Source organism: Poecilia reticulata, chromosome 1 (genome assembly GCF_904066995.2).
Source record: "Poecilia reticulata chromosome 1, P_reticulata-male-v2, whole genome shotgun sequence".
Taxonomy (NCBI): domain Eukaryota; kingdom Metazoa; phylum Chordata; class Actinopteri; order Cyprinodontiformes; family Poeciliidae; genus Poecilia; species Poecilia reticulata.
Window position 1 is genome coordinate 7,373,966 of NC_088830.1, and position 20,379 is coordinate 7,394,344.

Sequence of the window (20,379 nt, forward strand, 5' to 3'; positions counted from 1 at the left end):
TCATGAAGGAAGACAGGACACATGCTGCAGGATGTAACATTTTTACATGTTTGTCAACACTGTCCCCATGTTGTGACAGTATTATATGAGACGGGTAATCTGTGAAATGATCGAGCTCCTCCACCTCCTCCCAGTGCTGCTATTGCCCTCTGAAGAAATGCACCACTCCCGGTCGCAAATAACCAATAAGAACCAGGAGGAGGGTTTTAGCACTGTCAATCATTTTGTGTATGCACTGCTCATTGTGCTAGTGACAGAGGATCAATTACAGCCCCAGGAAAACTGGTTATCCGCCATCATCAGTGGCTGTGCTAACTAGCCTTAGCGTTCATGACAAACTGTGCAACCAGGAAGAAGCTATAACATAGCAGAAAGATGTTGTGCACGTACAAGACTAACAGTCCTAAAACCTGCCTCCTGCTTCCGACTGGTTGTTAGCACTGGGAGAAAGGAGAGGAGCTCACTTTTTTCTCAGATTATCTGTCTCATACCGTAAAGTGACAGTTTTAACAAATACGTAGAAATATGTATTTTTTTTTAAAGTTACACACTAAAGTTTTAAGCCAGAACTACAATGGAATATCTTAAATCAAAACATATCCACTTGTTCTTAGAAGACCCGGTCAGTTGTTGACTCCAGCTGTTCTTAGTTCAGTGATCATGTTTGCAAAGAACAATTGACAAAAAAATACTAGCCTCTAGTTGTGAAATGCTGATAGTGACAAAAACCAATAGATCAGATAATGCAACTGCAACAAAAGATGTACATGTAGAATTTTGCTTCTACTTCATAGTTATGTGCTGCTTTATGTTGGTCTCTCATAATTAAGCATATAACAGTGTTGTTTTAGGGTAAATAATGTGAAAAAGTTCAACATCAGGCAGGACAACATGGCTGGAAAACATACCATAATGTAAGGGCTCTAGATCAGTCGATATAGACAATTATTGATAAGTTTTTTTGTTTTAAAACTCTAAAATGCTGCCAAACTAGTGATGCAACCTTTTCTATTTTTTTCCACACTTTCCAAGCATTTATCCTCCTTGCCTACATCTCCCAGAATACTGTGCGGTTCTGGATCGGAGTTCGATGAAATTATTGACAATTATACCAACTGATACCGATCATGTATCTATTGCCATTTGAATTGTCATTGATTCATTGCCTAGCCTTTGTTCAAGGGGAATATTTTTTATCCAAAGGAATTGAATTTATGCAAATAATAAACTGAAATAATTAATTGATAAAATAGTTAACTAATTAAATACACAGCTCACCTCTTTTTTTCCATCTTTGTAGGCCAACCGACGTATGAAATCAAGAGGATCGATGCTTATCTTCATATCTCCTTCTGTGCTTGGCACTGTAAAGATGATGGGTACGTTGAATTTTGACACATATTCTAATAGAACATCTGGGTCACCAGAGGTTGGAGCTGCTGCCGTTTTTGAAGACAGTAAAAGCAAGCAGGCGTTCATAGCGTCCCCTAGTTTCTTTAGGCAGTTGGTGCTGATGGCTTTCCACAGGATAGCCCTCTGCAGCAGCGAAAGGTGAGAATGAGAGCAACGCGGAACGTTCCCTACTATAGTAGAAGAAGTGAAGCACAGATATTCCTGCCACTGCGTGGGAGCAATGCGGAGCGAATCGATTAGCTTGTTGAAACAGGGAATCTTCTCCAACAAGATTAGCTCTGAGTGAACATTTGAAGGTATCCAGCTGGGTAGGTCTAAGGATTTTACTTCAGCATCTCTGTCTGCAATGTCTTTGAGACCCCTGAGGAAGATCACCTTCTCTACCTCAGTGCATAGCTGGTTGTGCTGGAGTATTTCCAGAGACACCAACAGTTTCAAAACGGTAAAGTGTCTCCTGAACAGACGTGGTCTGTAGTTGTGCAGTAGGTTGTGCGCCATCGTGTTCATAATCTCTGGTAGCATGATCGTTCCCACTTTCCCAGTTGGAAACGATGTTACTGCCCTGATCTTTTCGTTGAAAGCCTCTTGCATCACTTTCCGGAATTTTTGCAGGGAAAAGTAATATGCAGGAGAAAGACGGGACACAGACTGGACGGTCTGGTAGAGGGCGGCGCCCAGATTCATTAACAGACGAGGGTCGGCCAACAGGGACTCCTGGTAGTCCAGCTCTTCTCTTAACTTATTCTTCTCATCGTGCAAAGACTCCATTTCTTCTTCATAGACATCCAGACGAGGCAGAAAATTTTTATCTTTGAACAGCGCACAATTACTCTGTAAAATGTAGTCTATCAGTCCTTCCTAGGAGAAGAATTAGAACATTCAGTGCAAATACAAAGTAACATAATAACAAGTCATCAGTATTTAACATGATTGTTTTGCACAATGATACTAGGGATGCACTGATCCACAGTTTTCACTTTCGACCCAGATATCTGAGGTTTAATATCGGCCGATACAGAAAATCAGTACTGAATTTGTTTAAAACAAAATACTTTAAACAGAGATGTACTGAATTACACATTTGCTAACTATGCACCAGTTCAGCATACCTAAACACACCAATACCTTCAAAACTTGGTCAAACATGTAAACGCGTCACAACTTTAATTTGTTCAGTCAATGGACTTAGGAGTAGAACAGCAAATGTGAAATAAATGACAAAGTGAAACTGACAAAACCAATAGGTTAACTATCTTGGTTAAATATGTAAAAAATAAACTCAAAACAATTAGGAATTCTAAATATAATATAAAATAAATAAAAAAATCATGATGTCACTCAGAGCACAAACCAGGGATTCCCCCAGTGTATTATAAGCCTGGCGGCCCGCCATGCTTTACTAGGCCCCCCGTCAGACTAAGCGTTGCTCGGTTTTGTTTTTATATATATATATATATATATATATATATATATATATATATATATATATATATATATATATATATATATATATATATATATATATATATATATATATATGTAAATGTGTGTGTGTGTGTGTGTGTATGTATGTATGTATGTTTTTTTTTTTTTTTTTAAAGCCAGATTGCAAGCGTCTCTATTGCTCTGAGCGTTTCACTGGCGGAGTAGATGTATTCCTAAAAGATAGGTTTATACTTGATGCATTTAAATCTGGCAGAGCGGACCAATCACACAGCCGGTGCCTTTATGTGTTGCCTCGCTGGTGGACCGTCTCGGCACCCCGACCAACGGGCTTAGCAAGTTTTCTGGGGGAAACCCTGACAAAACATAGATACATTTTTCAATTTTGGGACTGATACAGAGATTAGTGTCAGATCGGTGCATCTCTATTTTAACCTTTATTAAAGCTTGACCTCTAAATAAATAACTTCCAAGTTTAAATTTGTACAATTTTCAATAATCCAACACAACAGAAACACCCAGAAACAAAAAGTCTGCCTAAGTCACCTCGACTGAGTCCAGTTTCTCCTGCAGGAACTGATTGTAATTCTGGAATCGCGAGTGTTGCATCAGCAGCACTTTGCAATCAGACTGCAGCAGCTGTGTCAGCAGCAGCTCCCGGATCTCTTCTGAGCTCAGAGAAAGGTCAACCACAAGCACTTCAGCCAAGATGGACGGATCGATCCCTGGGGAACAGGAGTAAATGAAACCTTGAGTTATTACTTTCAAATGCGCAGGAAGAGGTCATCACCACAAAGTCAACCTGTTTCCTGCTCAGCATCCATGTTGGATTGTAGCTGTCCTTATAACCTTATCATCCCTTCAAGATTCAGCTATGTTTATAAAAATAGCGCTATGTAAAAGTACTCGCATGCCTTGAGCGTTTTCATGTTTCGATCTTACCTGATAAAATGTGAAACAGCTCAAGAGGTGGAATTTAATCCATGTTAGGACATGAATAAACAAGATTCTTGTTAGCATTACTAAGCCAGCCATCAAAACAAATGTCTGCATGCTTAGTCTAATATTAATGTAAGGAAGGTATTCACAATAATCAATTAATCAATTAATTTTATGATACATAAGATGAGCTAGATAATTTCTATTATGAGGATTAATATTTTGTAATTTTTTAACTCAACATTGTAAACAGATTATAATTTGTTTCTGTTTACAGTTTCTATAAACAGAAAATTTATAATCCATTTTAATTAAGGTTTCAGCTGTTTGTGGTTCTAATTTCTATTTATTGTTTTTGGTTGTCTTGTTTTATTTTGGATTTTTAAAATATCTCCCAGCTGCTTTTACATAATCAAACTTTGTTAGTCTGTGAGAGGATGGACTTGCATCATTATTCTATTATCAATATGTTACGGCCTCAAAAAACCAATATTACCATTTATCGCAATAATTTTTGGGACAATTAATCATCAAGCAAAATTTGTCGCCGTGATAGGCCTAAATGCAAGAAAAAATGCTGGTGCAGATGATATCGGCTGAGACACCTGCAGCAGATGTTCTTACCCCTGTTAAGCAGTCTGACAGGCAGAGGTGTGCTGAGGAAGAGGCGGAAATTTGGATGAACAGGTTGAGGAGGCTGCTCTCGTCTATAAAACCAAATTCGACTTGGAGGCACCAGCTTTGCCAGAAACTCAGGACTAGGTTTGGCACGTTCCACATGAGTTATAAGTACATTCAATCCTGAAAAAAAAGAGAAAGGTTTGCATCAGTATTTGACTTATAAAAAACACTTCATTATTTGAACAACAGGTGCTTTATTTGGTTATTCAAATCACCTTTCTCAGCAGCAAGATCCAGCTTCTCATTGAGCTCCGGATCATCAGCACAGAGCACCAAATCACACTCTAACTCCCTCTCAAGAGTTGCAATCTTTCCTGGACAGGAGGCAAGTGAGATGTATTGACTCCTGGCACAGACTTGAAGATGTTTCAAAACAACTTAGAAATGAGACTCAGTGAATTGCACAAGATGTTATGTGAATATTAACCCAACAGACAAACACAGAGCCGTTATTAACTTTGAAGTTATATCAAAGCATATCGTTCAGTCCAATTAAGAGTGTGTGGCACGACTTGAAAGTCAATGTTCGCAAATAGCAAAAATATTGATGTTTGTTGTTGTAAATTGAGAAAGTGTTAGGATGTTCAAATGGTATGAATACTTTTGAAAAGCACTACATTACCTCCATAAGAAAGAGCAAATAAGATGATCAAAACATAAATATAGTTAGATTATTTTAATCAGAAAACATAAAGTGGCAAAATCTTTATGGTGCTTTGTCCAATCATAAATATGTAAATGCCATTAAATTAAAATAACTTTGTGCCTAACGACTGTGACTCCTTGCATTAGATCAGTTCAGGTTAAACAGAAATAAGTTCAACACTGAGAGGGCCTACCTCTTGTAAACCACTTCTGAGAGCTCAGTTGGAGGTGTTGGTAAGAGTCTGCCAGAAGAGGCCAGTGGAAAATGCAAGTCTCATTGTAGCCCCATAGCAACAGCTTCACTCTGAGTCTGGTCGAGAACGTGTCCTCAAGCTGAAAGTCATTTATTTCTAAAAGCCAACCCAAAGGCAGCGACAGACTCTCAGTCACGGGGATGGGAAACCCAGGAGGGGGAGTAATGGTTTCTGTGCCTCTGTCGGTAAACAGGGAGCTTCTGATGTCTTTGGGGTTTATGTCAATACGTCGAGTCCGGCAAAGTTCCATCCACTTGTCCTTTAGATCTGACCGATTAGCAGCCCCAAACGGTCCTAAGTATGAGATGGTGGCCGAAAGAATAAGGGCGTCACCAGCTATCTTCTGACGACGCGACTCCAATTTCTGAGGTAAAATAAAAGAGAAATTTGTTACTGCTCATTACAGTGCTATGAAACATGTTTTGCCTCCTTGCAGATTTCATGGATATTTCAGATAATCAAACTAGTTTTAAGATTAGTGGAAGGTGACCTAGAAAAAAGGAGAAAAGTTTTTATTTTATTTATTTGCTAAATGTTATATCTGACCCAAAGCTAAACAGTGAATTAACAATGACTGACCACATTTTTCAGTTCAGTTTTATCAGCCACCAAGACACCTAATTCAGGGTTTCAAAAGGTCTCGCCGGCTGAAATTTAAGACTTTTTAAGACAATTATGAATAAAATTTAAGATCGATGTCACGACAGAAATGTACTAAAGATATGCTTTATTTCCCAGAGGACCAAAACTATAAATTTCTGTGATCTTTGGATGTAGCCTTGCATTGGTTGGCAATAGAAATAAGCCAGTGTTGAAGACAAACGTTGTCCAGCCAACAGCTGATAAATTTACACTTACCCATGAAAAGAGCAAAAAAGCTGGTTACTTACTAGCAAGTATTAGCATCTGGTTACCAGTAGCTTCAATGGCATTGAGACAGAGAGTGCAGTGAGTGATATCAGCATGAGACTCAAATGATGGCCTGACACAAAAGCGCCGTAAAAAAAAACAAAAAAAAAACTGATATAGTTGCAGCAAATTTAAAATCGTGTAGGTAGTGTATTTAAGGCCAACATACAAATGTTTTTATTGATTTAAGAGATTTTAAGGACTTAATTTTAGACTTTTTAAGAATGTGGGGACACCCCGTTTGTGAGGATCTGTGTTTTCTGCGTATTTATTTTGAGGTTTTTCTGTGTTTGATTCTGTTCCCCTGTGAGTCTCTGTGCCGTCCTGTCCTGATTGATCCCAGCTGTGTCTTGTTCCTGTGATTACCCTCCCTGTGTATTTAGCTCCACCTGTTGTCTGTGTTCTTTGTCGGGTCCTCGTCGTCTGTCCGCTCCCAGTGCTGCCTGTGCCTTGAGTTTGTTACCTGTTTTCACCATTATACATCATTTCATCATGACTACCTGGGCCTACCTGCGTCTTCCTCACCACCTCCACAACCACATCATGACACTGTTACTCCCACAATCAAGTTGTCACTTAAACTAAATCTGCCTTACAACATGAAGCAGGCAAAAAATATGTAAGGGGGCAAATACTTTTCCACCACATGGCAAAAAAATCTGGGGAAATGATTTGTAGAAATTGTGGGTTTAGAAAGCATGTTTGTATCACCTGGAATTCAGCACTCCAGTTTTGGAACAGCATCGCCACACTCGTAGCACATGTGCTGGCGGCTTCTTCTTCGTCCTCAGCTTTGTACAGCTGCCGTTGGACGTCCTGCAGATCATTTCGAATGTTTCTAAGCTGTTTCTCGTAGTTCTCCAAGCGGTCGTTGGACTCCCTCTCTTGACACCTCAACGAGTGCAGCAGACGCCGTGCAAATCCGGATTTACCTTCGCATCGTTGCTTGAGCAACAGGTTATGTTGCAAAAGGCAGCACTCATACATGGCCTGGATCCATCGGCACAGGGACTCACAGGCCCTGCTGACTTCTCGCACAGCCTCTGGTTCAAACAGAGGACTCATGATTATCTCTTTAAGCTTTTCCAGCTGCTCACCGGTCATACTGGAGCGGTCAAAGAACTGCAGCTCCTGGGTGAAAAAAAATGACTGTCAAAAGCATTCAACAAAGGTGCAAAAAAAAACAATTGTTTCATTGGTGTATGAACTGAAGATTATGAATGAGCAGTGCTTTGATTTGCATTGCATTCTGTGTGATATTAAGAAGGTTTTACTCCGAGAGACTTTCCCTTCACACACCTGAAAAAAGTTGGGCTGTCCAAGGAGATGCTTGGCATTCTCCCAGCCTGCCGGACGGTTAAACATCAAACACATAGCGTCCATAATCTTCACCACCCCCTCTGGTGGATCCCTGTAGTGACGCACCTCCTCCAGGTCAGCTTGATTCAAGCAATTCAGAATATCAAGGCCTGCCAGGAAAGCTAATTGTATCTTGAAGAAGACGAAGCAAAAAAGAACAACCGTAAACTTCTACATGTTCAACACAAAGCGTCCATTACAAAACAAAAGGCATTAATGTAGTTTTGGACAAATGTTATACAGTGTCCTGAAATGGTATTTTCTTACATTTTAAACAAAACATTTTCATGTATATAGAAAGTGAATTTTGTTGCACCGAAATGCATAGCAACGAAAATGGAAAGAGGTGGATATGTATTCAGCGTTGCCCACCCATCAGAATATGGGTGGGCAATATGATATGTGGTACTATTGTGATAACGATTAAATTGACGAAAAGTACTACTTTTTACTTTTTTTTTTTTATGTAACTGTATGGCTGTGACTGCATGACAGCAATCATCGCCCTACAAGCACAAACACTGATCTTGAAAAACATTTCCATTTGTAATATGCTTCTTTAGGACACAAGTCACATAAAGAATTGATTTGTAACTGTATTTAAACATATTTTAAATTTTAGGATATTTGTTGATACACCTTTCGTTGAACGGTGGAGAAAAATAGCAGAATGAATTCCAACAATCTCTGCTTTAGAATTACTTAAGTTGTAAAGAGTATCTAAAATCGGTACCAATTCAGATGTTCAGTGAAGGCCTGAAAGGTTTATCAGAGAAAAGTCGTGAACAACAGAGCTATGAAGAAGAAACAGCAGACAGTTCAGAAAGAAAGTTGTGGAGATGTTTAAGGTGGTTTGAAGTTATAGGCAAAGGTAATTTTATTTGTATTGCACATTTTCAGCAACAAGGCAGTTCAACGTGCTTTACATGAATTAGAAAAAAAACAACAAAAAAAACAAACAAGAAAACCAAAAGACGGACAGAAAGGTAAGAGTAGCAAAAAAAAAGCTAAATGTTGGTTCTACATATTTGATTCTTGTTCTGGGTTACTAAGTACTCCACAATTTGTAAACCAACGAGAGTTTCTCTAGGGTCTTGTTCCAATATTAAAAGTATGAAGCGAAATGTTGGTCTAAAGTAATAAGTACTCCAAAATGCATACTCTAACTGGAGTTTATCGATTAGTGAGGTATAACACTATGTGTGGTTCTCCATGTTTGAAACTGAATTTTCTGGCCTACATGTATGTGTGAGGGAAAACGAACACAGCAAAAGGAGGTTCAACAGAGTATTGACTCAGGTGGGCTGAATACACACAAGACTATTCAAATCTATATTTATGAAAATGCTGTCATGATATAAAACAAAAAAAAAAAACATTACCAGATCTTCAAACTGTAAAATCATCTTCTCTAAGTGACCCAGTTTTTCCTCTCCATCAATGCGTCTCTCCACAGCTTCTTCATAGTCATACTTCAACTGTTGTTGATGATCCAAGAGCTCCAACTCAAGCTTTTGAATAGAGAAACAGAATAAAAAAAGAAACTTCTAGCGAATTCTGCAAATGTTTTGTTCTACTCATTGCTAGAAAAACTCCAAAGGTAAACAACTGTTTAAAAGAAACTTTCAAAAATATTCTAATAGCATTAGCATATTAGAAGTGCAGTAAATTGCTTTGAATTACCTTCCGTGAGTTAGTCATGTGTTCTTGCAGTCGCACAAAAAGTTGCTTACACACTTCAGATGTTTTATTCACAGCATCCAAGCGTGTCAGAGCATTAGCAAATCTGGAAGAAATATATAGAACTGAATCATATTTCAGTCCAGAAAAACCACGTGTGATATATTGTATTTATCTCCATTAAGGAAAAAGCAGAACCTGACTTGAATGTTAGAATTCTCAACATACACATAATTACAAATGTTATGGCAACTAAGGAAATGGCATAAAAATTAGAGAGAAATGTTTGATTTTAAATATTTTACCCTCATTACAGCTACCATATGTCTGGTTTGATGCATAACAATGTATTTTGTTTGATATTATTTTTTGTTCTCAATAAGCAAAAAAGGAAAGCAAAGTGTAATATTATTGTTTACAATTAATTATCACAATATCTAAAACTGTCCAAAATATTTTGACTCTGCTTTACTCAAGTGAAAAACAAATGTACTGTACTTTAAGTTACTACATTTTAAAAGACTTAAGCATATTTGCAGTCAGAGCTATCAGAATTGTCAGTATGTTTGAATGTTTTTATAGCACATCTTTTTTTCTGGAAAAGCTATACACATTACTATGTTTTATGTAGCTGAGTGTGTTAATGTCATATTTTTGTCAATTCAGGTTTGACCTTAAAATGACAAAAAGCTGCAACGATACTGCAGAACAGCTACCTGTCATGTTTGCTTTGCCATTTGCTGTACAGTTTGTTGTAAACGTGGGCAAAGCAGGTGACGAACTCCAGATAAATCGTAGGGGTCAACGGAAAAGATTTAACAAAGATAGAAGAATGCTTAAATGAAGACTGGTGGATTCCTGCCATGGCCACAGACAAGCTATCCACTGAGAACTCTATGGGTGCTTTAAAAAAGAAAAAAGGAAAAAACACAACCACATAAAACCAAAGAGTTAATTTTTCAGAGGGAGCAAAAAAAAGGACAAAAAAAAAAAAAAAAACACGGTTAGGTTTAGATGAGTTCTATTGACAGGACTCACTATTAAAAGGACACATTTTGAGGCTCTGGATAGCTAGTTCTGTCAAAGACTGAGAGGACCATGCCTGGTAGACTTCCACACAGCAGCTGAGCTTCAGGGCCTTGGTCAATTGTGCCTAGAATGTAAAAATATGCATGAAGCAAAATATTGTTAAACAGAACATTCCATATTTTTACCTGGGATGTTGGTTTTATCTTCCTAATGATTGCATGCACAGTAAATACAATAGATCTGACATATTTAACCTGGACAATAAAGTTACTGTTACAATGTTTTAAAATAAGGTATGTATTTTGGATTGTTTATCTATAAAAGTGAATATACGTTAAAAAAAAAATTATTACAGTCAATACAAAGTTTACTTGACACACTCAATATTTCAGCACTTACACTCCAGCGTTGTGTTTCTTTGTTTTCAGGTAAATCATTGACTTTCGTGAAAGACATCAACAGGAACACGTGGATATTTTTGTAATCTTTACCAAAAGACCTTTGGATCACAGAGAAAGACATAACACAAAGTTGAGAGTTCACACACAAAAACCAGTGAGCTTTGAACAATTCCATGCCACGTATATGTATATACTTATATATATTCACAATGCTATAAGATTTTTTTTTTAAATTAAATTAAAACAAAATAGAAACTCAGTTCAAGAGGTACGTTTATCAGGCACTATGACATTACATCCAACTAAATATTTGTACATCATTCTATATGTTAAATGTTACAAAATCCTAGGCAGAAAGTGAATATTTTTCCTCTTAAAGTTACAGTATCTAGCTTTTATTTAAAAATTACTTAGTTCTTAAAATTTTCATTATCCCCTAACAGTATGAGACAGATAATCTATGAAAAAAAATCAAGTAAGAAACAACCAGAGCCAGGATGAGGGTTTGAGTGAGTCATCCACTCTTGTCCTCACCCATTCCCTCTTGCTTCCTGCTACGCTACAGCCAAAACATAACCTGCCACAAGTCCTAAGGCATGGCCACAAATGGTGGATAAATGGTTTTACTTTAACGGGAAGTTGTTTCTCCACCAATAGCACATTTTTTGATGGTACACGATGGTGACTGACAGCGCTAAGACGCTCCTCCAGAATCTGATTGGTTCTTTTTGACCGGGAGCGGAGCATTTCTTTAGACGGCAATAGCAGCACTGGGAAGAGGTGGAGGACCTTGATTTTTTTTCAAAGATTATCTGTCTCATACCTTGCTGTCACATGCAACAGTTTAAATGAATATAGAAAAGGACATTTGTGTAAAAGTTACATACTGCAGCTTCAATTGGAGCAGGAAAAAAAGCATGCTAGCAAGTTTCCCTCAAGTTTAAAAGGGGTTCATTTGTGAGGACTAGACAACTGATACAAAGCATCCCTGGAAAGCTTTGGAAAAGCTGTCCTTCATGCCAAAAAAGAGTTACTTTAGCTTAAATTGCTAAAAGAATTTGGGCTGGCGGTGACAAAAAAGTCTCAGGAAACAGTGCATCACAATCTATTTTAGTCAAAGATGGGTAGGTTTGGTGTGTTGCTGGACTTTATTCTTTGAACAAGTACTACGTTTTGTACAGTGACTAAGTGATAAACTTTATCTTCCACTTACTTTTCATTTATCCAACTTTCCATGCGGTATCGACTTAAGTATTTCAGAGAAGTCACTCTGAAAACATGAGCACTCAGTTTTTCATCTTTGTAATCCACAGGGGAGGCCTTCTGTGCCATAAGCATCAGTATTTCTTCTCTCACAGCCGGACTGATGTTTTCATGGACCAGTATGATGGAATTAATGTCATTCTGATTGGTTCTGTGCCTTGCTTCTTTTAGAATGTCATGGAACTGGGTCTCATTGCTAGAATCTAACTCTATTAACTCATAACCTGTAATGTACGCAGCTAGACGTACAGCAGTTTTACGTCCTGTTTGCCTGTCTGAGCCGATCAGCACTCCATGGCCTCCAGGTAGAAGCAAAGCCCTGAGGATGTGTAGTAGCTGCATCATTCCCTGTGTGTGCAAAATGTATCTGTTTGTTATGCTATAGATGTCATCGACTTCTCTATCAATGAGCGCATGCACCTTTTGCTGTAGTACATCAAAGTCATGCTGCTGATACGAGCTGGGTTTAATCTTTGAGTGATGCTTCACAGCTTCCTCTGCAGGATAGAACTCAGGAGCACACACAAGCCTGGTTGTTTCTTCCACAATGAGCTTCAACAACTCTGGTTCAACAGTGTAACTTTCAAGGCTCGTCTCCTCTGTGGAAAAAGCTCTAGATTCTGCCAGGACATTCTGAAGAGCTGACTGTAAAACTGTACTCCTCCTCTGATGAAATTGTGTCGAATCAACATTCTGACCTACTGCAAGTAATTGTTGGATATCGTCAGCTTCCAAATTGTCTATATGGGTTCCTTCCATAAACTCACGTCCATAGTGAATTAATGTTGTCTTGGCAACAAGTGTCAGAAAAGTATTCATTTCCTTCTCTGAGCAGAACCTGTCACCGAAGGTGCGTATGCACTCGTGTATCCAGAGATGTACTATGCTAAGAATAGGTACTGAAGTAGTTGGTGCGAATGGCAGGAAACCTGAATGTTTTTTTCCTTCTTTCTGGTTTTCTGTGTTTAAAATGTTATGCTGCCACAAGTACATCCCTGAAAACACCTTCTGAATGTCATGGTAAGAGAATATAAAGAAGGGCCTCTGTCCAGTGGGATGAAAATGATCACATACGGCATTGTAAAGACTTATAGTTGCAGTGACTATACAGGTTGACATTTTCTCGACACAGCAATCTAGTGGCATTTCTCTAAGCCACCTTTTTAGAAATGCAGAATGGAAAGACAAAATAGCATCTTCAGAAAGGCTAGGCAGCACAACAATGGAGAAGAGTCTTGAGAGTCGCAAAGATATTCCACCACTCTCACGATCATGATCAGCCAGTCTGGAGATATTGGACGTAGTCAAAAAGCTGACAGTTTCAGAGTTCAGACACTCAAGAAAGTAGGAGTCAAGTGTCACAATCTCTCCTTTTGACATACATTGACGTAGTGCCTCCAAGGCCGTTGATACTCTCCCAAAGACATCTTTCAACAAAAATAAAATATATTAATTTCAAAAGCTTTTTATCTATGAAATGTAACAGTCATTATTTTTACTTACCACATGGGGCTTCATGCAAATCCTCCACAAACAAAAGGAGACTTGGAGGTTTTGCGGTTGAATACACATTATCTTTTCCATATTTCTGCCTGCAGATATTTCTAAGTATGAGGCGCAGGTCTTTGTAGGTCAAGAGTGGACTTGCTGCAATGTTAATGTGTGGCAGGTCAAAACTTGACAAGCTGTGACTCAGAGTAGTTCTCCCAGAACCCGGCTCTCCTGCAATCAACACTGGCTGGTTTGCCTCCAACAATGTGTCCACCAGATGCCAGTATGTCCAAAACTGTTGTAATAAATTGGAAATAAGAATAGACAGATTCAAAGACCAGAAGATGATAACCTGGATGTTCTATTAATTTTCACAATTGTTGGTTCAATATAATGAACAAACGAACAAACCTTTGGAGTAATGCTATTTGTAGACAGCATATCACTGGGATCCATTTTACTGTCTTTACTGAAAAAGTGTTCAAATAAACTTTCTCGCTCTGGAACTTGAATTTTGTACCGAGAAGCAAACAGCACTTTGCGGGTTAGCAAGTCGAATTTTGGCCAATGCCTTAAAAAAAAAAAATACAGGTTAAAAAAAGTAGTTACAAATATTAGAAGAGATACTCAGCAATGTAAAACTGGTCAACACACAAAGAACTACATTTGAAAGGCTCCATTAAGATCTGTGTACCTAAAGTGCAGATGTCCACCAAATGCCCAAACATAAGCCACCAAGAAAAAGTTTCTGAAGAGCAGTTCTTGCTCACTTTTTGGGTCATCGGTTTCATCTAAAGTCACATGAGATAGACAGGTAAGTCACACAAAATGGACAATGGAAACTAGCATGACTATCACAAGTGTATCAGCACATCTTTTGTGATTAACACACCTTCTTTGTCTTTTGGGGGGTGCCTTACAAAATGTTGCACAAGAGCTCGCAGGATCCTAACACAAGATGTGATTTCTTGAAGGCCATAATTTTCACATGATCCACTTTCAAAATTATTGACAGAAGTTAAACCATGTTGTCCAAGTAAACTCAACGTTTTGGAGAAAAGATCTTGAGCCAGTCGTTTCCACATTTTCTGTACTCCTTCATCCAGTTTGTACTCTTTCGAGATAGCATCCATTTCACTGCTCCATATGGACTTCCATAGATCAGTGTGTGTGAAATAAACAAGGCCACACCGGGTCACAACAGAGGGACTTGCATCACATAGGTCGGTCATCTCCAGCAGCAAACTGAATTGTGATGGACATAAGATTGTTTCACCTGTTGACATACACAGATGTGGATCCTGGGAACTGCACAGTGTGGTTAAGTAATCTAACCAGCAAGGCTGACCTACAGGCTCTCCGTCCAACACCAACCACTTTGCAAGTGATGTCTCTTCACTGTCTACGTCATCTGTAAAGATTTCAAGGCATGCTCGATCGTATCGTTCTGAATCTTTAAGAACTTTTGCGACAGCTCCATCTTTCCATCCTCTTTTTTTGCAGAAACATCCAAATAGCTCACTGTGGGACATGGCATTAGGAAACAGGACCACAGTGTCAACATAGCACCATTTCAATGAAATGATCTCTGCTTCTCCATGTGAGGTACCTTTGTTGTTTATACTTGTGCTTGCCAGTCTACTTAGTGCCCCAGCCAGAATGCTGTAACAAGTAGTTTTTCCACTACCTGATGGGCCAATAAGAATGACCGTTTGAGAGAACTTCATGGTCTGGTACACAGTAAAGGTTTGCTTTATTATTTCCTTGTGACAACAGAGATGTACTTCTTGCAGTTCTTCAACAATAGCATTCTGAAGTTGTCTTTTCTCGCTTTCTTGAACAAATTTTTGAAAATCTGGAAACTGAACTGCTAAAGGGAATGTGTCCTTGAGAATAGTGTAGAACTGGGAGGCTTTCCTGTGCTCCGGTGTCAAAACAGAAAGAATAGCTTTGACAATCGCTGTTTCCTCCATCAAAGCCTGTAGAGTGCACAGCAGAGCTTTGCGTAACTTTGGAAACTTTGTAGTTTCTTTTTTGTCTTTCACAAAATGTTTGTCAGGCGGTATTTCCACTGACAAAGGATCACTCTCTTTAGCAGCACTTACTTGATCCCGAATGGAAATTTCTCGCTGACTTATAGCATGGTGTAAGTATATTTCTGAGGCAGAGATGAGCTTTTGCAAGACAACAAGAAAACAGCTTTGATTGTCATTGAATAAATCAGGGAGGCATTCAGTATCTTTAATCAGGGTGATCAGGCACAACAGACGATGGCTCAAAGACAATGCATCTAAGAATCCCATGGAAGCCAGCGTCACTTCAGCAACAATTCTGTAATCAGGGTGTGCTAATGAAACAGGTCTGGCAGCAAATCGCAGGCAATCTGGAATCTCTGCTGCATATTGATTAGATGAGGTAAGAACACATCCAAAGCTTGTGTTGAAAAATGTTATTTTCCCTAAAAGCTCAGAATGGCGTTCTGGATCTAAAATCTCAATGAAACCTGTGTCTCCGGGTGCAATTTCACACTCTGACTCCTCTATCAGCTTTTGATTCCTTTTTTTCTGTACATTCACATAGTAGTGGGGAATGTCACTGAGAAGTTGTTGTAGCACTGTCAGGACACCTTGTGATAGTAAGTCCACAGATTCCAATAGAAGCCACACTCCTGCCTGAATGGCACCCACCAACATTCGTTTAACAACAGCAGATGCCATGCTTGGAGAGCACTCTTTAACCACAACCAGCTGTCCAAGTGCTTTTCCTAGCTGGATTACAGTGTTTGTTCTCCCAGACATGGAAAGTCCACCCATGAACCCAGACCTGTACCTTATCAAAGCAAGAACAAGTCCCAGTGTTGCCTTGTCTGTGGTGGGAGTATGCACCAACAACCAGTCATGTGGTCCATAATACTCAAAGCCGTACTGGAAATGGTGATCCAAAATATCCACATAACATGACGGATTATCGCTGCAATCCAGAATCTCATCTTCTGTGTTGATATGATACTTCATCATGCTTAGCCACTCAAAAGATGACTCGGGTACCCCTGGTAGGTCCATGAGTCGAGACAGCTGCTGTCCATGATTCATTGCAAGTTGCACCAAGGCCCGCAAACACATCATTGCATATTTGGAAATCAAACATTTATTTTCAGAGCCCAGGACTCTATTCCTGATAACATTGCAAAGGATTGTCAGTTTTAAATTGTTGTTTGTTTTGAGCTCGTTCAACGCTTGTGGACTTCCTTCCCGGAAAGCCTTGAGAACACATCTGCAGCAGAATGCCTCCTCTACCACAAGCAGACATTGAAGTGGAAAATCCAGAAACAAATCTAATAATGGGTGTGCATCTTTCGTCTCGTCTGCATTGCCCGACTCAGAGTCATCCACATTACAGATGTACATTAGCTCTTGACCAACCGGCTCAAGCTGTCTTCTCAGCACTGTGCACTGTTTTATGAGTTTTATCATTGACAATTTCAAGTGTTTTTCAAATTCACATAGCCAAATCAAGATGTCAGGGTTCGACTTCAGAGGAGGCTGAAAAGCAATGTGTTCCCGAAGGCTGCCAAAAACACCCAGAACTTCTATCTGTTTGGGATTTTCAGATGAAGGCCCAGAGCTCTCTAAAGTGCTTGTATGTGATAATCTTTTAAGATCCACTTCAAGCAAATGTACACCTTTGAAGCATTTGCGCAAAAAGAATTGCTGTTTCAGTACCAATGGGTGAAAAGAGAGTAGCTGTATTATCTCACTCTCGCTCAAAAAGGACAATCTTGGAAACTGCTCACAAAAGTTCTGAAAAAGATTCTCCATCTGGTTGGAAATATCTTCCATTGTGAACAAACCGTCAATGAGAGTCTTGCAAAGGCTTTCACTGTCATGTTTGCGATTTAGTTCAGAGCACACGAAGGTCCACATGTGAGGGTCCGTTGAGATTGATTGCATAATTTTTTTAAAAGCATCATCAACTGGTTGAAAATGCTTCAGCTGAAAAAACATCCATATGAAAATACTTAGTTTCAAAGCTTTTAAAATGAGACATGTTCAACTTGTGTACACATTAGAACTTACCAGATTTTCTTGGTCACAATTTGATGTTTCTATGAATGCTTTTGTCAGGAAGACCCAAATTTGCTGAAATCTATCAAATAAATCAAGCAGCTTATCTATAAATGAAGAGGAAAAAGGCAGTTTATTTTAAAGAGCAGAAGACAAAGAGAAAATCTTTTAACATACTTTCTTAATCACTACTTCACCAAGAACTTTTAGAGACTCAGCCAATTTTCTCAGCTTTAGCCTGATCTCAACACTGTGTGGGGACTTCATCATAGTGGAAAGTGTTATCAAGTCCTTCTGGATCTCAACAAAGTGTGTTTCTAGACCTGAGAGAGAAAGTAGGAGAATATTGCTATAGCATAAACTCCTGAGGTATAGAAGCAGTGAAATCAAAGTCTTCAAGTGAAATACCGAAATGGTCAAATTTATTTGGCCATACCAACAATGGTGTATCTGGTACCATTACAGAAGCATTGGCTGGTGGTTTTAGCAGTTAACCGGATGGATCCTATGAAAATCTCTTCTCTGTAGAAGCTACTTGTAGTCGTACAATGACAGCAAGCAGGGAGAACCAACTCATGTAGCTGAAAGAGTCTCTGTTTCCATTCTGAAGAAAGTATATGGAGATCCTTCTCCAAGTCCCTCTCTATTTGTGCGTCCCTGCATGTCTGAAAATAGTAAAAATTGAAAAAAGGGTGGTTTTTACATTAAGTAATTATTAAGCCTGATTTCCAAAACATGTTATCTTGCCTTTTGTTGCCATTCATTCACTACTGTACCAGACTGTATATAATCTGAAATGTTTACTCGCCTTTTCCAAAAGTGTATGGTGGGTTTCAGAGACAAAGAAAGACATGAATGTACCAACAGTCAGGTTGTTCTCTTGAACATCAAGGAGGCCCATGTCTGTGTGACACAACATTTTTATTAATGTTTCATATGACTCTTGGAATCATATATACCTTGTAAAAGTATTTACATCCCTTAAACAATTCCACATTTTGCCAAATACAAATTCTTGTGTATTTTACAGTGGTTATGTGATACAGATCAACACAAAGTAGCACTTAACTGTAAAGTGGGGAAAAATTATATAGAGTTTTCTAAATTTACAAATAAAAACCTTGGAGATAAGGTGTTTATTACCATGACTCAAATAACCTTGCGTAAAAGTCAATGCAACCTTAAAATAAAATCATAGAAATTAGTAAACAATAATATTCGAAAACAAACAGCAAAAAGAAAGTGTTGTTAAAATAAAGAAACAAAAGAGTCCTACTGATGGATTGACACAAGCCTTGCAGAAGTCAAAATAGACTCAATGTAGAACAATTCTTTCAGCAGGAAAATGAATCTAAACACACATTCAAAATACAATGGAGTAGTATAGATCAAAGCATATTTTGTGTTGGAATGGAAAAGTCAAAGATTTTATGTAAATCCAGAGGATGTGAGACAATTCTTCAAACTTGCCCTAGAGAGGCTGTTCATTTAATATAGCTAGCTTGAAAAGTCAGAAGGGCAAATGCTGGTGGTTCTACAAAGTATTGACTAAGGGTGTTTAATATGAATCCATGGAACATTTTTCTCAATTTCAATAAGCAAAGAATGCTGAAAACTACATATCCTTGTTGTTCCACTTCACAATTATGCACAACTTGGTGTTATTCTGTTATATTAAATCCCCCTCCCCCCCAAAAAAAAAATAAAAATAAACAAATAAATTATCTTAGTAGGAAAAAACAACAGTGAGCAGTGAAAAAATTCACATGAAATGATTATTTTTGCAAAGCACTGTATAAGATGTGGTTCATGTGGTAAAACATACATACATAAAGTCACTAACCGTGGAGAATAATTTTCCAGTGTTTCTCCTTAAGCATGGACTTCTTCAGATTTGCCAAGACCTCAGCCTGGTAGCTTAGCTTTTTCAGGATTCTTGAAGTTTCTTCCAGCACTGCGTCATCAGCAGGGATGATACTGGTCAAAGACAGTGCTTGGTTTTTCCAAAGGATAATTTTCTCCATAGCTTGTGGCACTGAAACCTAACAATGAAAACAAATCAGGAGATAAATGAAGCATCATAGAATAATAAGGATTTCTAGACTTACAAGTTTAATATTTTGTAGTACTATAGTGATAATAATAAAACTGGCCATAAGAACTATTTATTACTTTTTTTTAGGTAACTGTAAGGCTGTGACTACATGGCACAGCAGTCACAGCCCCACAACAACAAATGCTGCTCTTAAGAAACATACCCATTTATAATACACTTCTTTAGGATACCAGGCACGTATAGAACTTTGATTTGTATCATTAAACTGCGCATGGTAGCTGCATTTAATCACATTTTCTAATTTCTCAGTACCTATTGATACTCTCATAGGAAAAATTTCTCAATTACTAAAATAATCATTTACAACAGGCATAAATTGCATTCACAAATGTTATATGGCGTAGGTTTATACAAGTTATTTAAGCTCCAAAGAAATGAACAGATGCCAGAAAAGTATCACAAATTCACTTAAGGCTGAAGGACATTAAAATTGACTTAAGGAGTAGCTCAAATAAAAAAAAATTATATTGTAGCTATTTCATTTTCTCTGGTAAGATAAAAATGAATGACTTCACAGGTTACATCACTGAGTTGCAGTAGATTCCACTCTTCCATCCATGCAGTGCACTCAGCTTTAAGTTGCCACAACTCTCCACGGGCGAGAATTTTCTTGACATCTACTGCCAGACTAGCTAGATCCAGTTGCTGCTCTAATGGGACGCACAAAGAGTCAGAGGTTTAGTAACTTGATA

At 38.4% G+C, this 20,379-nt stretch overlaps 2 protein-coding genes across 5 annotated transcripts in view; both read right to left on the reverse strand.

Annotated features, from left to right (window-relative positions):
• Positions 1–20,379, reverse strand: part of LOC103476899 (extracellular serine/threonine protein kinase FAM20C) — a 47,574-nt gene that overhangs the window by 6,707 nt on the left and 20,488 nt on the right. The window lies entirely within an intron of this gene.
• The window catches only part of dnhd1 (dynein heavy chain domain 1), a 35,371-nt gene that overhangs the window by 4,362 nt on the left and 10,630 nt on the right, over positions 1–20,379 (reverse strand). For 3 of the 4 annotated variants that reach the window (XM_008429452.3, XM_081601292.1, XM_017306503.2), the window contains 23 exons: positions 20,210–20,337; positions 19,415–19,613; positions 18,380–18,474; positions 18,008–18,236; positions 17,769–17,894; positions 17,584–17,678; positions 14,400–17,499; positions 14,202–14,298; positions 13,919–14,078; positions 13,520–13,802; positions 11,967–13,443; positions 10,752–10,851; positions 10,362–10,476; positions 10,040–10,226; positions 9,327–9,429; positions 9,026–9,154; positions 7,584–7,775; positions 6,996–7,415; positions 5,316–5,739; positions 4,692–4,790; positions 4,420–4,596; positions 3,403–3,581; positions 1,279–2,271 (listed from right to left, as the gene is read on the reverse strand). In XM_008429452.3, coding sequence (XP_008427674.2) covers positions 1,279–2,271; positions 3,403–3,581; positions 4,420–4,596; positions 4,692–4,790; positions 5,316–5,739; positions 6,996–7,415; positions 7,584–7,775; positions 9,026–9,154; positions 9,327–9,429; positions 10,040–10,226; positions 10,362–10,476; positions 10,752–10,851; positions 11,967–13,443; positions 13,520–13,802; positions 13,919–14,078; positions 14,202–14,298; positions 14,400–17,499; positions 17,584–17,678; positions 17,769–17,894; positions 18,008–18,236; positions 18,380–18,474; positions 19,415–19,613; positions 20,210–20,337 — 9,107 coding nt within the window. The remainder of the gene's footprint in view (positions 1–1,278; positions 2,272–3,402; positions 3,582–4,419; positions 4,597–4,691; positions 4,791–5,315; positions 5,740–6,995; positions 7,416–7,583; positions 7,776–9,025; positions 9,155–9,326; positions 9,430–10,039; positions 10,227–10,361; positions 10,477–10,751; positions 10,852–11,966; positions 13,444–13,519; positions 13,803–13,918; positions 14,079–14,201; positions 14,299–14,399; positions 17,500–17,583; positions 17,679–17,768; positions 17,895–18,007; positions 18,237–18,379; positions 18,475–19,414; positions 19,614–20,209; positions 20,338–20,379) is intronic. The other variant, XM_081601397.1, reaches the window with a different exon arrangement.